The sequence below is a fragment of the Limanda limanda genome, chromosome 10 (assembly GCF_963576545.1).
Source record: "Limanda limanda chromosome 10, fLimLim1.1, whole genome shotgun sequence".
Classification (NCBI taxonomy): domain Eukaryota; kingdom Metazoa; phylum Chordata; class Actinopteri; order Pleuronectiformes; family Pleuronectidae; genus Limanda; species Limanda limanda.
The window spans coordinates 17,746,075-17,759,147 of NC_083645.1; the positions used below are offsets into that span (position 1 = coordinate 17,746,075).

Below are 13,073 nucleotides of genomic sequence, written 5' to 3' on the forward strand. Positions count from 1 at the left end.
CATGTTTCCCATTACCCACAAACCACGGCTTGGAGGCTGCTTGATCTTACCTTGGCTTCCACGTAGGCGGCAGTTAGCCTGTCGGATTCAAGTGTGAGAGACGAGGAGAAAGAAACCAGAACAAGACGCTTTAGTGTAAGATAAGAGCTAAGGGCATGAGAAGAGGGACACCTTTAGGGGGGGAAAAAAGCAATCATTTTGAAGATTTGAATTTGATTTCAATTGGAGGAGTAAAGCAAGAGGTGGAATTAAAACAAAGCCAAGAGAAAGGCAGCAGATGGAATTCTTTCCAGAAAAGCTGTCAGGATTACAGGCGGAGGCTGGAAGAAAGCTTCCTTTTGAACATTCACACTTTGTTTCCTCGACCATGGCCCACACAGTGCCCTACACAATGTCTTCTGTTACAGCCACACACACAAATACTCACGTTTTCATTTAAAATTCATGGTGATTAGTGCACTTTCCCCTTTACTCCTTTACAGTGGGAGAACCACCCCCACTCCCTCCTCCACCGGCTCTCCGGTTCTGCCCTAACGTGTTCCAGAGCGTCAAACGAGAACCACATTTTATGAATGAAAGGATTCAAGGATAAAAGTGCATTTTATCCTGTTACAGACCACCATTCGACACAGGCCGGACCGAACCAACACTTCAAACTATCCTTGTCAAATTACCACTCCGCACAGCGATGCTCACAGTAAAGCATCTCATACTTCTGTCTTGTGTCGGCTTTAAAAAACGTCATCCAAACCCCCTTCAAGGAAATTTGGCACTTTGGCGGTTCAGGACAGCATCGTGTCATGCTAAGATCCATGCTCCTTCGGGTGACCTGTGTGTTTTCTTTTATCTGCACCCTACATGTGTGCTAGTGTGTGCTAAACCTCATGTTTATTCTCCCTGAGGACTGAATTTCACACCTTCAGACTTCCTGGAAGTCCTTGGGGCAGCGGTGGCCCCAGTCTGATCCGATCTACAAACATAACCCTCATTTTCACTGCGGCGTTGCACCAATGGATGCTCTCGCCTGCCTTCAGCCAAATCTCCCATTTTCTATGGGACTCACTGGTTCCCACATCTGATGGTGGCAATGCGACTCATTGTTCTGCAAGTGTTTCTACTTCTAATCTGCAGCCATGGAGGTTCGGTGTGTGTTGAGGTTTCAGGATTACTCATTTGCCTGCAACTGTGTTTGTACACTTAATTTTCTCCTGAGTGCCCAAATTCCACCGTCTGTGGTCAGAGTCACTGCTAATGGAAGTACCACCCAGAATAACCCTGAAAACCCAAGCCTCTCTCATGCACGCTACCATGCCCTGCATCAACAAACGCACATCTGAGTGTAAGTGTGTGTGTGTGTGCACCCGTGTGTGTTTTTCACCTGCAGCCGGAGTAGGGTTTGTTTATCTGAGGTCAACTTATGTAAGGCTTTGTCACGCAAGGACCTTCCTCCCCCCACACCCCTGAAAGAAGGACACAGATTCACAGACACACTTGTATTCACACAAAGTCCAAACATCCAAGCTCTCGACATTTCCCAGGCTTTCCCTTAATGTTTGTGGTTTTCTAAAAATGTGTAGAGTTGTATGCAGCGACATCAGGGAAATGTCCCAATGGTCAAAGTGGGAGTGAGAACACTTGAAGACACTAAACATTGTCATTCACAAAAAATGAAACATGCACTTCCAAACAAAAAGGGAATTTGTTGCTCCAGTTTTACTTAATAAGGTTCGACAAGTAGCTGATAGCGGCTCACGTTTTAAACTTTCGATCTATAATGCTAGTTCAATTTAGACGCTCCAATCATCTTAATCTCCAATCTACATGTCTTTGGACTATGGAAGGAAGGTACCAAGCGAAAACCCAAGTGGACACGTGGAGAACATGCAGTCTCTTCACAGAAAGACCACGTGCTAATCACTGCTGCCAGATAATTTGAGGATATTTTAGAATTTGGGTCCGTACCAAACTGTACACAGTCATAGATATCAACCTGCTAAAAATGCCATTAATCAAAATTTTTCATAATGCTGCTCACAAGCTAGAATAGCACTCAGTAGAGCGCATACCAACATCAGGCCCAACATTCCCCTTTAATTAATGTATACTCTATCAAATTGCAAACACTCAAAGATATACATCTCCTAAATATAAATACATTTTCATCATGACTCATGAATTACTACAGAAGAAATTACAAAAAGCTCTATCTACTATCTCCTGGATTAAACAAATTCCCTCCAAAACCTAATGAGTTCCTTCCTGACCCCTATCTCTGCTAAATGGTTTGCTGAGGGAAACCCTGTTTCCAACTCTCAGACGACCTTGTCTGTCCTGGTTTGAGTCTGAAACTTCAGCTTTTGCTGCCTGAAGTCAAAGCCTTTGTTTCTGGCAGCTCGACGTCGGGTCCTCTGGTCCGCTTTGTTGTGATCTGCTCTTATTTGCCGTGCTCGGCTGGTGCTGGCTGTGTTTTGCTTGGGAACTCTGTGTTTAGACTGCGTCTGTCTCTCTGTGTGGGGCGGGCCCATCTCCAACGCAGCCTCTCATTAGCTGTGACACCCGATGACTACCTATGTGAAGCTTTTCAGCGCCAGCCCGCCACTCAACGCAAACCACCTGCCGTACCTCACAGGAGCAAACGCACAGGAGGTGGCCAACCCCCAGCCTGTGCACACTCGCAAGCCGAATATAAACACACAATCTAAGTTTCTCTCAAGTGAAAGCTCGTCAATCGAAACAACCTAAAGAACTGTCAGAGATTATGAGAAAACCTGAATAAATGAAGGCTTTTCATATATAGCGCTCATTTGGACCGAATGAATAATGCAACGGACATAAACACCTAAACAACCCTGCAGCTGTAAGAGAACTTTCTTGCACGCACAAGTTTACAGCAGCATCACTCAGCCTTGACGGAGCATGTCAAGAAATCTACATGTTGATCACAGTGGCGTGGGCGTGAAATAGGCGTCCGTTTCCTCAGTGAAAAACACCCTCTCCGATGACCTCTCACACAGACGCCCTCTGACACACTGCTCAGAGAAATCCACTCCTCTGTCACGGAACACTTGAGGCTGAAAGTAAAACAGGAAGGTCGACCTGGTGCCGTTGTGTTCTCGGCTTCTTATTTCCTGATCACACACGACCTGTGAATGCATATCCGAGTGACGGTTACTGTATAGCATGTCTCTCAAATCACATTTCAAAAGTCAAAGGTCTAAACTACAGGCCGCAGGCAGACGGGCTGTAACACAATCTGGATATTATTTGTCAGTCGTGGGTGTAAACACATTAAAAAATAGAAGAAGAAAATATTACACCGGTAAAGTGTAGAGCAAAAGGCACAACCGACCTCTTATGAAACCACATTTAAATCGACTGTACTCAGATTCTTATTTGGATCTGCACCACATTGTACTAAGTGCTCATCTGATCTATTTCCTCAAGATTGATTCATTATTCTCTACATAATCAACGAGAATGTTTAAAACCTCCAAATCTTGGAATCTGAAACAAAGTAGAAATTAAATCAATTGGTTTTCATTACGTCATGCCGCTCAACAAAATTCCATGCAAATTGTGTGACAAAAACGTATTGGGAATAAAAGCATTGGACAAAAATCTCCTTGACCGAGGTAACAAAACCTTAAGTCAGCTGGTTATGTTTTATTGCTGTTTGTCTATAAGCAGGATTACCAAAAATAAGAATAAGATATAATTGCAAGATCTCCATGGGGGAAAAGAATCCTGCATCTGTGTGGTCTCAACTTGTTTTCCATATGGTGATAAAATGGCCAGAGGGTTCTCTTAGTGTCCTCTCTCCTTTCTCTCTGCACAGCTTTACCCCATAATATGCCGATGAGGGGAAGTTGAGAAAACATTATTATCCAATACTGAAATAGTTGAATTTGCACAACTCTCTAAGGTGATAATGTGTTTATGTGGAAGCAGATCATTGTCTCCACCAAGGAGGTTACATTCTGGTGGTGGGGCTGTTTGTTTACGACTTTCGCAAAACTACTGGCAGATCATCATGAAACTTGTGGTGGAAGTAAACAATGGGGTCAGGGAAGAACTTTTGTTTTCAACAATTATCAGACCTCATGAATACTTCCACCAAGGACATGATGTATCCCTGTTTGTTTGTTCGTTTGTAAGCAGCATCACACTGAAACTATTTTGTGAAGAAGTTCTTTTTTTTAACATCTTCACTGATTTCCTTGGGAATAATTCGTTGATCTCGTTCTGACAAATTTAGGGAACTGATATACGTGAGTGGGTGGGTTGATTGAATTAAAGTGGACTGTTGGGCCTTGATGGAGGTATGTGCACGGCTAAGTTGTAGATGCAAGATGAAGAACATTTTCATAATTTGGTGTATTCAACATATTATGTTTGAGTGTGGAGCACAAAGTGACAAAAAGTAACAATCAATGATGTGTGTGCACGTGCTGCACAAAACCTGAATAGACACAAAGCCAGTCTGAGCCATTAAACCCCGTCTGACCCGCAGCGAGAGAGATGCACAGCAGCTGGAGAATGAATCACCAGCATGTGAATCACATCCGTTGACTTTTTACTCTTTCTGTTGGTGTTTACATCCACAGCATGTGTCCTGCATCTCATCGAAACGAAAGTTGAACAAACACTGGGAAACGATGACAGACCAGGAGACGGTTTAGGAAGGAGGGAAGTTTCAGACAGAGAAGCTTCTCAGCTGTCGCGGGAATCCTCGCGTTCAGTAAACAGTTTCAATGATAGCAGTTGGCTTAGATATACAGATAACGTTTTTCGGATATAGTGAAACAGCTCACTCTTTAATCTGAAACAAATGATTAATTGTATGTTTACCATAAATCGTCTGAGTCCAAATTTCTTGAATTTGGTTTGTCAACATCTCCACAGATACAAAACAAAACACAGATTGTCTCAAGTGCATCGATTTAGAAAATATCAGTCTCTTCAACTGTGATATACAGACAGACATCATAGAGACTAAAGGGAAATCTCCATTTTAAAATAAGGAACAACCATAGAAATGAGAGGACACTTTGCCTCCAGCTAACATGGAATCAAGAAGTTGACCTTCGCCACTTGCACTCTTCCTCTCCGCCCCTTGCCCCACTTTCCTCTTCCTCTCAGGTTAAATTGAATTTTCCCCTTTTGCATGAGGAGTATGCAACAGTTGAGGAGAGTGGGGGGGTTAGATGGATGGATGGGTGGATGCGAGACCTGTGGTTGTACATATACAGTATCACGTTCGGCTATTTTCATTTGGCTCTTTATTGCTCCCAGTTGTTGGGGTTAAACAAAATGGGACCTTTTCAAAGCGTGGTGGGGGGGTGGAGGGGTGCTTTGGTCCATGGAAGCACTTTGTTTGCGAGAAATGTCACAGTAGCTAAATCAACCCGAGCCACGGCTATGAGAAGCAGACTGTGTGTGTGTGTGTGTGTGAGTGTGTGTGTGTGTGTGTGTGTGTGTGTGTGTGTGTGTGTGTGTGTGTATGTGTGTGTGGTGTGTTGCACTGTTGGGGAGGTATTGAGAAGAAACCTTCGACACGCTTATTCAAAATGGATGTAAACTCTGGGCCCATGTAAATGAAGCCAATGCGGAAGTGCCTGAAACATGTATTCTTTCGAATGACCAGCAGAGGGAAACTCCACTGGTTACAAAAAGAATTCAGTTTCTAGTCTATGAGAAAATTACCCTATACTTCTTACTTGATTTATAACGTCAGTAAATATTTTCAGATGGAGTTTATGATAATAGACAATAGAGCATCATTTAGGGCAAGGATAGCCTGTGATTGACAGCTACTACTGTCCAATGGTTGCAGGTCTCAGGTGTAGGTGGGCGTGCAGTGTCTGTAACCTCTGTGAGGCTCAACCCCTCGCTCTTCTGAATAGTTATACCTCTAGTTTACAAAACCAAGATGGTGCTGGACAAAATGCCAAATTTGAGGTTTCAAAACAGTAATTGCGTGTGTGTGTGTGTGTGTGTGTGTGTGTGTGTGTGTGTGTGTGTGTGTGTGTGTGTGTGTTTGTGTGTGTGTTACGCCGTATGGGTGCCATGTCAAGACTCTAACAAAGGCTGCTGGATCTGGGCTGCGATCCATGTGTTTGTTTCTCTCAGTGTCAGGTCTTGACAATCTCTCTCTACACACACACACACACAAACACACACACATAAACATACACACAGTCCTCTTGGGAGGATTGGCCTGGTAGCTGGCTTATCGTCAAACTTTGGACCGCATGCATTCTAGCCCCACATGTACAGACAGAATGCATCATGGGATCATGTAAGCACAGTTATCCGCAGTTCAAATGCAGTTCAGCGTGTGTGTGTGTGTGTGTGTGTGTGTGTGCGTCACGATAGCTGATGCTGAGGGAGGTTGCATGTGTACAGCATTGTCTGTGTGTCTCACAGAGAGATCTACGCTCAGGATGTAGTCGTCTTTCCTGCCTGACGTTTTGTCGAGCTCCATCTGTCTTTCTTTGGAAGGATTTTCAACACCTATAACAGTGAAGGACATGGACTTTCCTTAGTCCCTTGGGTCTGCTTCTTTGGCATCCTCCCATCTGCTTTACATTGTATATACTGAACAATGATTTGTGGGAATGTCATGTTTTATCTTTTAAGTTGTGTAACCGGTTGACATAGATAACATTTGATATCTTGAAAGAAAGAAGGGTAGGGAGTATAATCAGTCCATTACTGTGTTGGTACACACTATAGAATGTTATTCACCAGCACCAAGATGCGTTTAACAGTTTATTGACGACAATAGAAATATAAATGATGTATGAGAGGTTGAAGGATTCTGGGGAATGTGCCGGATCATGGGGGAATGATGGACCCAAATGTGTAGAAAACCAGAATGAAAGACGAGGAGAGGGTTAGGACGGTATTTAGAGAAACGGCGAATGATGAGTGGTTGAGATATTGTCCTGCTCCTGAAATTCTTCTCGGAAAATCTCCCTCAACAAAAGATTGAAGACGTGTCTCCTCCTCCTCCCACTTTGCAGAAATGAAGCCTAAATATCGCGGTTACGAACGCCGCCATCTTACGCATCTAATGCCAATCAGGAGTCAGTTTGTTTTGATAGCATCAAATAACTAATTTAAACCAAACTTATCAAAAAACATGAGCACATGTCCATCAGTGTGATAACAACTACCTAGAATGACAGAAGCCTTTTTTCGACACATGCTTTCACTTTTTATTTTGGTCCATTTCCCATCCACTAACATGGAGGAGACAGAATTTATTAACCAATATTGCAGCCAGCCCCCAGGGGGCGATCAAGACACTTTGGCCTCATTGTTGGGAAGCAGTCATGTCGGATATCTTTTATTAACAGTCTGTTGTACATGAAGTAAAACAATCCAGACGCTTACAAACACACTTTTCTATTTTGGAGATGCAGTGTGACATCTTCTGACCCTGGCATGTCACAGCGACACAGGAAGTCACGACTGACACCTCCAGTCACATCATGTGTTTGTGTGTCTGTTTGTCCGTCGGCATCTCAACAGGTTTGTGTTCACTGCCCTCTCCTGAAATAGAAATCTGAACCACTTCCACGCTTCCATGCACTCCTCTCTCCCGTGCAGCTGTTTTTCCCATCACTTCCTCCAGTCAGTCCTGTCCTACATCAGCTTGTCATCTCCCACCTCCATCCTCCCGCAACCCTGCCGCTCAGGACCAATCACACGCCCACGTTTCAGTCTGTGCGACGCCTGCTGCATTTGGCGACTGAGGCACTAGAGGAGGCACTTCAAACGTCCATCTTTTATGGGATAGTAAAGCAATGCATCCGTCCCTTCATCCCTACTGGCTCCCGGTGAGCCTCTGCCATCGTTCACTTTCTCCCCCGCTCCAGCCTTTCCTCCCCATCTACCTCCCTTTCCAGCCTGAAATCTCTGGCCCTCTCTCGCTCTTTGCAGCAGAGGCTTTGGCACCAGAAGAACATCTCCATGGGGCTGTTTATGGCTGTGAGGGCTCAAGCAGGGGAACCAGAGACCACTATAGAATATGGAGACTATTAATATAAATGCTGTGGAGAGAGTGTGTGCGTGTGTATGTTGATGGCATATGTGTCTGAGGTTTGAAGGTGTAGAGGTGTTAAATGATTAAAACTGTAGAAACATAAAATTTAAATAGGAGTCAGTCGGTGCACAGCTGTACACGGCCTCCATTGTTCCATGATAAATGGTTTATTTTGTTTGCCAAGAAAGTCGATTGAAGCTAAAAAAACTGGTAAATTGAATCTATTATAAGAGCGATAATAGACGCAGGTGAAATTCTGGTTCAGTGACACCGTGCAAAAATAAAGCCGAGTTTCAACGAAAGCAATGGCAACAATTAACGTCTTTTTATACTTTTTCTTTTATCCTTCATTTCCAGAGGCATTAATGGGTTATTGCTGTTGCACAGAGGAGGGCAGAGCTGGATGAAAGTGGGAGAGGTAGCTATGAGCAGGAGGTGGAGCAGCTCGATTTGAGCCCTCTTTGAAAAGGCTGGCACAGTCAGGAAGTGATTAGGCCCCTACAATAACTCCAATAATGACAATAGGGAAAACATGTCTGCAGCCACAACCACTTAGAATCAGAACAGTGCCCGGTATGGTTCCCATTTGGCTCCAGGAGCAGGACGGCTGGTGGGAGGATGGGCACATGGAAAGAAGGAGCAAGGTGTTGGAGGCCATGGAGGAGCTGAAGGTTTAGTTACTGCTGCTGTAGCTGTCATGCTTAGTTTCCACACATGGGAAATATGCAGTTTACATTGAGATATATTGCTGTACTTCGTCCACTCATTAGTTGTTAAAAAAATGGGTGTTTGATTTGACAAAAGCAGGTTTTCTCAAGTTCGGCTGGTGCAAATCACAACTGCAGCCTGAGACTTAAATGAAATGTCAGTAGCTTCATGCTGTTTGCAGAAGAAAAAATTATCCTTCACAGGATTTAAGCATTTGTCAACTTAAATTCAAGATTTTTTAAAACAATAATGGATTAAGTTCCAGACCAAAGTCAAGTACGACAGATAGGTAGAAATATTTGAGAACCAGAATTTCAGAGATAAGGTGAAGTTGTCCATAGAATGCCACATTATCTTATATACTACAGACAGAGACAGAGTCTACTGACTAACAGTTCCATGTTGGTCATGTTAATATCTAATAGTATTGAGACAGAACTACAGTTTTTCTGAGACTGATCAAAAATCTGTATTTTTGTAGAGGGACACTAATGTAAACGAATGGCTTTATATGGGACGGCCCTCTCACTACAGGCCGCAGTCATCCCCTGGTTCATGCACAGCGCTCCTGTTATTTTTCACAACTCTACGAAACTTCTCCATCAACAGCTTTTCACCGGAATGGTGGCAGCAACAGCTTCAACTCTGCAGGCTGAATAGAGGCTGAATGGAGGCGAGACAGTGATGAAGGGTTCTGATGAACACGATATTCAGCCAGAGTGGGAATCCATCTTAAACATGACTCAAGGCCCAGCGTGTTCTGTCTGAAATCAAATCATACAGTACATTTACGCTGTGACAGGACCTTATATTCATATTTTTGTCTCTGGCTTCTGAATCCGTGCTCTCGTCACTCATGGACAGATATGTCAGTCCTGTGCCAGCTCACACAGACGTGCTGCCAGGCAACACACGACCACCGGCTCTTTCCGGTGGTTCTCCGCTCATCCCTGCAGTGCTGATTCCTGTGATTTATTGCTTTGTCTGTGTGTTTTCTCAGGGCCTCCAGGAAAGCGTGGAAGAATGGGAAGACGAGGGGAAGCTGGTAAGTGACGACCACCACCTGCTTTGTTTGTTTATTTCTCCTTTCTCTCTTTTTCCTGGAAGACACACTCTCTCTTCGTCTCTCTCTCTCTCTCCCTCACGCTCTCCCTCTTGTGACTGGGTTGGATCGAGGGCTGGTAAAAGCATCGACCCGTGAGAGAGTCGGGCTGGCAGATGATGGGCTGCAGTTGGCCCTTCTCCCTGTCCCTCCTCATTTGCTGCAACACAGCGCTCACTCCGGCCATGTGGTTGCACTAACTTCGCCCAGATGTCGGTCGTTCTCGCTGAGCAGTAGCAGCTGCGATAGTTTCGAGCCTAATGATATTCTCCCTCGCCAACATCACTAATCGCCCGTTGTTGCGTTGCTGTGTCTTTTCCGTCCAGACCGCAACACACTCATCAAGGAACCATGACAAAGCAGGGACATAATTCGTGTAACACAAAAGCTTGTCATGACAGATAGAGTAGATGTTCTTCAACTGTGAGTCACGTCAAGCTCCTTTTCATCGTGGGGACTCCACGTGCAGGATATGTGTCAGAAGATGAACTTTCCAGTCTGGCCGTGATTCATTGTTGTGGAGCTTTAATTAGATGCAGTCTGCTCCTGTGAAACTGTTGAGTCAAGCTGGGCTCACACTGCTGGAATTAAATTGATTAAATCCTGATTCGGGCCCTAAAGAATCAGAGGAAGAGTCTGGTCTGGAACCTTGGTTGGTTCTGATGCTCAGCTCAGACTATCTGGTCATGTGAGGAGGTCACAGAGACATTTTCAACTTCACAAAGTGCCCACACGGAATCATCTGGGCTTAACAGCGTGGTTCCACACGAAAAAATCCCATTCATTTTCTGAATACAGATTGTTATTTTATATTTGTCCTAATCCATTTTTAGACATGTACTCTGGAATATCAGCTCTGGACACCGGTGTTGTCCATTATCGTCAAATATCGAATCTTGTTGACTTCCTCGTGTGTGTCTTCTAGGTGCATGACCCTTTTTTTCCTCTTCAGATATATGTGTTCTTTTTGTTTTCTTCTGTCTCATGTTGTGTGTCAAAAACTTCATTAATACATTCACACAGACATTATCCTGCTCTATTAACAAAGGAGACATTTCACTATAGGGGGATGGAAGGGAAATTCCTGGAAAATGTCTCGAGTTAATTGTTTCTCCGAAGCAGCTTTATTGTCGACAAATTATATGAAAAGAAAACCAACGGTCCTTCAGCCACTTGAAACTTTCTGACTTCCCAGATTGTTTGCAGCGCTCACTCCCAGGCCCATTGGCTCCTGTGGAACATGTGAATCTCTAAACACAGGTCACAAATACATAGTTCTATTGTCAGAAAGACTCAGTAATTAAACCCAGTGGGAACTGTTGCTTTTAGCAACCGTTGCTCAACCTGGGGTCAGCGTTGGGTTCGTCAGGGACTATTTACAGCAGAGTGACAGCGTTTGCGGGATTTGCCTCCTTGCAACGTTGCGGCTCGCTAGTGTTTTTTAAAAGCTTTTGGACAACGCTGCTGGATAATTTAGTTTTTTATTTCGTTTTCGCTGACGATAAGAAAAGGATTGAGTCTGGCCGCCCTATTCCTGTAAAGGCCCACATCCTCTACCTCTTGCACAACAAGCATTAAGTCCCTCCATCAGGTGATCATTGCACAACTACACAGCAGTGTTTTTCCTGCTGGTGGTGTTTAGCATGCAGGGGAATTCTCATGAAATGGGAAGCTGCTTGTTTAGGTTTCAGTGGAGATCAGACACTCAGGAGGCTCTGTCGTGATGTGGTTCTGTTTAGGTTCTCTTACTTTGTGGTTAGTTTTGTGTTTGCAGCCTGGGTTATGGCACGGGGGGGGGGAGCCATCCTCTCGCTAGTTGACGACTCTGGGACAACTTTTTACTAGACCAGAAGAGATTTTCCCCGTTCTCTCTGTCTTTCAGGAAAAAGAACAACAAGAGTGTAGATGAGAAACAGAACCAGAACAACAGGAAAGAGGGCAGACAAAGAATTTAAGCGTCTTAAAATCCGCTCTGAATGACGCCTGGTCCCACTATTTTTTCATGTTTGCTCTTTTACTTGCTTTCCTCCCCTCTTTCTGTTTACTTCTATCTCTCCCTCTGTCTCCACACACACACCTGTCTCGAGTTCAACGCTCGTAGCTGCTCTTACTGCCGGCTTGCTTTTGTTTGCCTGCGGTCTCGCCCAGGAGGTTCTTGTCTCAGTGTCTAGACGCAGGAAACCTTGATTGACTGGGTCTTCATGCCTCATAAAACCCCCCCAGCGCCTCTGCTCACACCTCTTCTCACAGAGCACCGTCATGTTTTTTTCATCCCTCTTGTCCCGAAAATGCCCTCTGCCTCGGATTATACGGTGAACTTTTAGGCTCGGAAAAGATTTTCTGTGTGTTTGAATCATAACAAACCTTCACAGATATCCCACATTCCCCCTGAAGGGAGTCTGCTTCCAATCTCGCTTCGTTTATGTAGATGCAGCGACCATGCTGATGAGCTTAGCTGGACCAGAGCGGCGGCAGCGGCGGCGGTGGCGTCACTCTGCACCGTGCCATATATGTAATTGTCACATCAGCATCATGATTGGAGGGATATAACCCAATTACACATATAAGATTTAATAGTACAATGAAATCTTCACTTTGTAGAGGTTTGGGTGGTTCATCAGTGCCCTCAGCACTGCATATTTAAGAGGATGTTTTTTTGGTTTTGTTTTTTTAATAAGAATATTCCATTAAAACCACTACTACTGAGAACGAGTGGAGCCTTTGATCATCCTGTTGTTTTTGGTTAGGGAAAGAATGAGAAGCAGAATGTACTTTTTCGCTGCTGAGGCTCAACATCAGAAGATTTCAATCAGATTTGAAAGACTGCCTCGGAGAAAAGGGGGGCACACAGTTTGCCAGCACACCCGACCTTCTCCCTCCCTGCCTGCCCTCCATCTAATACACCCGTACCTTCCCATAGGAGACAAAGTCTTGCCGTGACTTTACATCCTAATGCAGAACATGACCCCGTTATCCAGAAGTCTGTTTATCATAACATGTTCGCCACGAACTCCACTGGCAGCGGCTCTAATGAGCTTGTTCTGTAACATATTTAGGTGGTTAATTACAGTCATCATCTAACAAACCGCATCGCATGTGCAAGGCTTTTTTTTTATTGCATACCACTGTTCCGAGGAATTGATTGCTGTACTAACCAGAGGTTACCAGAACTGGGGAATGCTTTGTATCATGTGTCAGAAGAGATGCACATAA

At 44.4% G+C, this 13,073-nt stretch overlaps 1 protein-coding gene across 1 annotated transcript in view; it reads left to right on the forward strand.

Moving 5' to 3' along the window:
- The window catches only part of col23a1a (collagen type XXIII alpha 1 chain a), a 117,586-nt gene that overhangs the window by 76,956 nt on the left and 27,557 nt on the right, over positions 1-13,073 (forward strand). Inside the window, 1 exon segment of the mRNA XM_061080292.1 lies at positions 9,759-9,823. Within this exon segment, the coding sequence (XP_060936275.1) occupies positions 9,759-9,823 (65 nt within the window).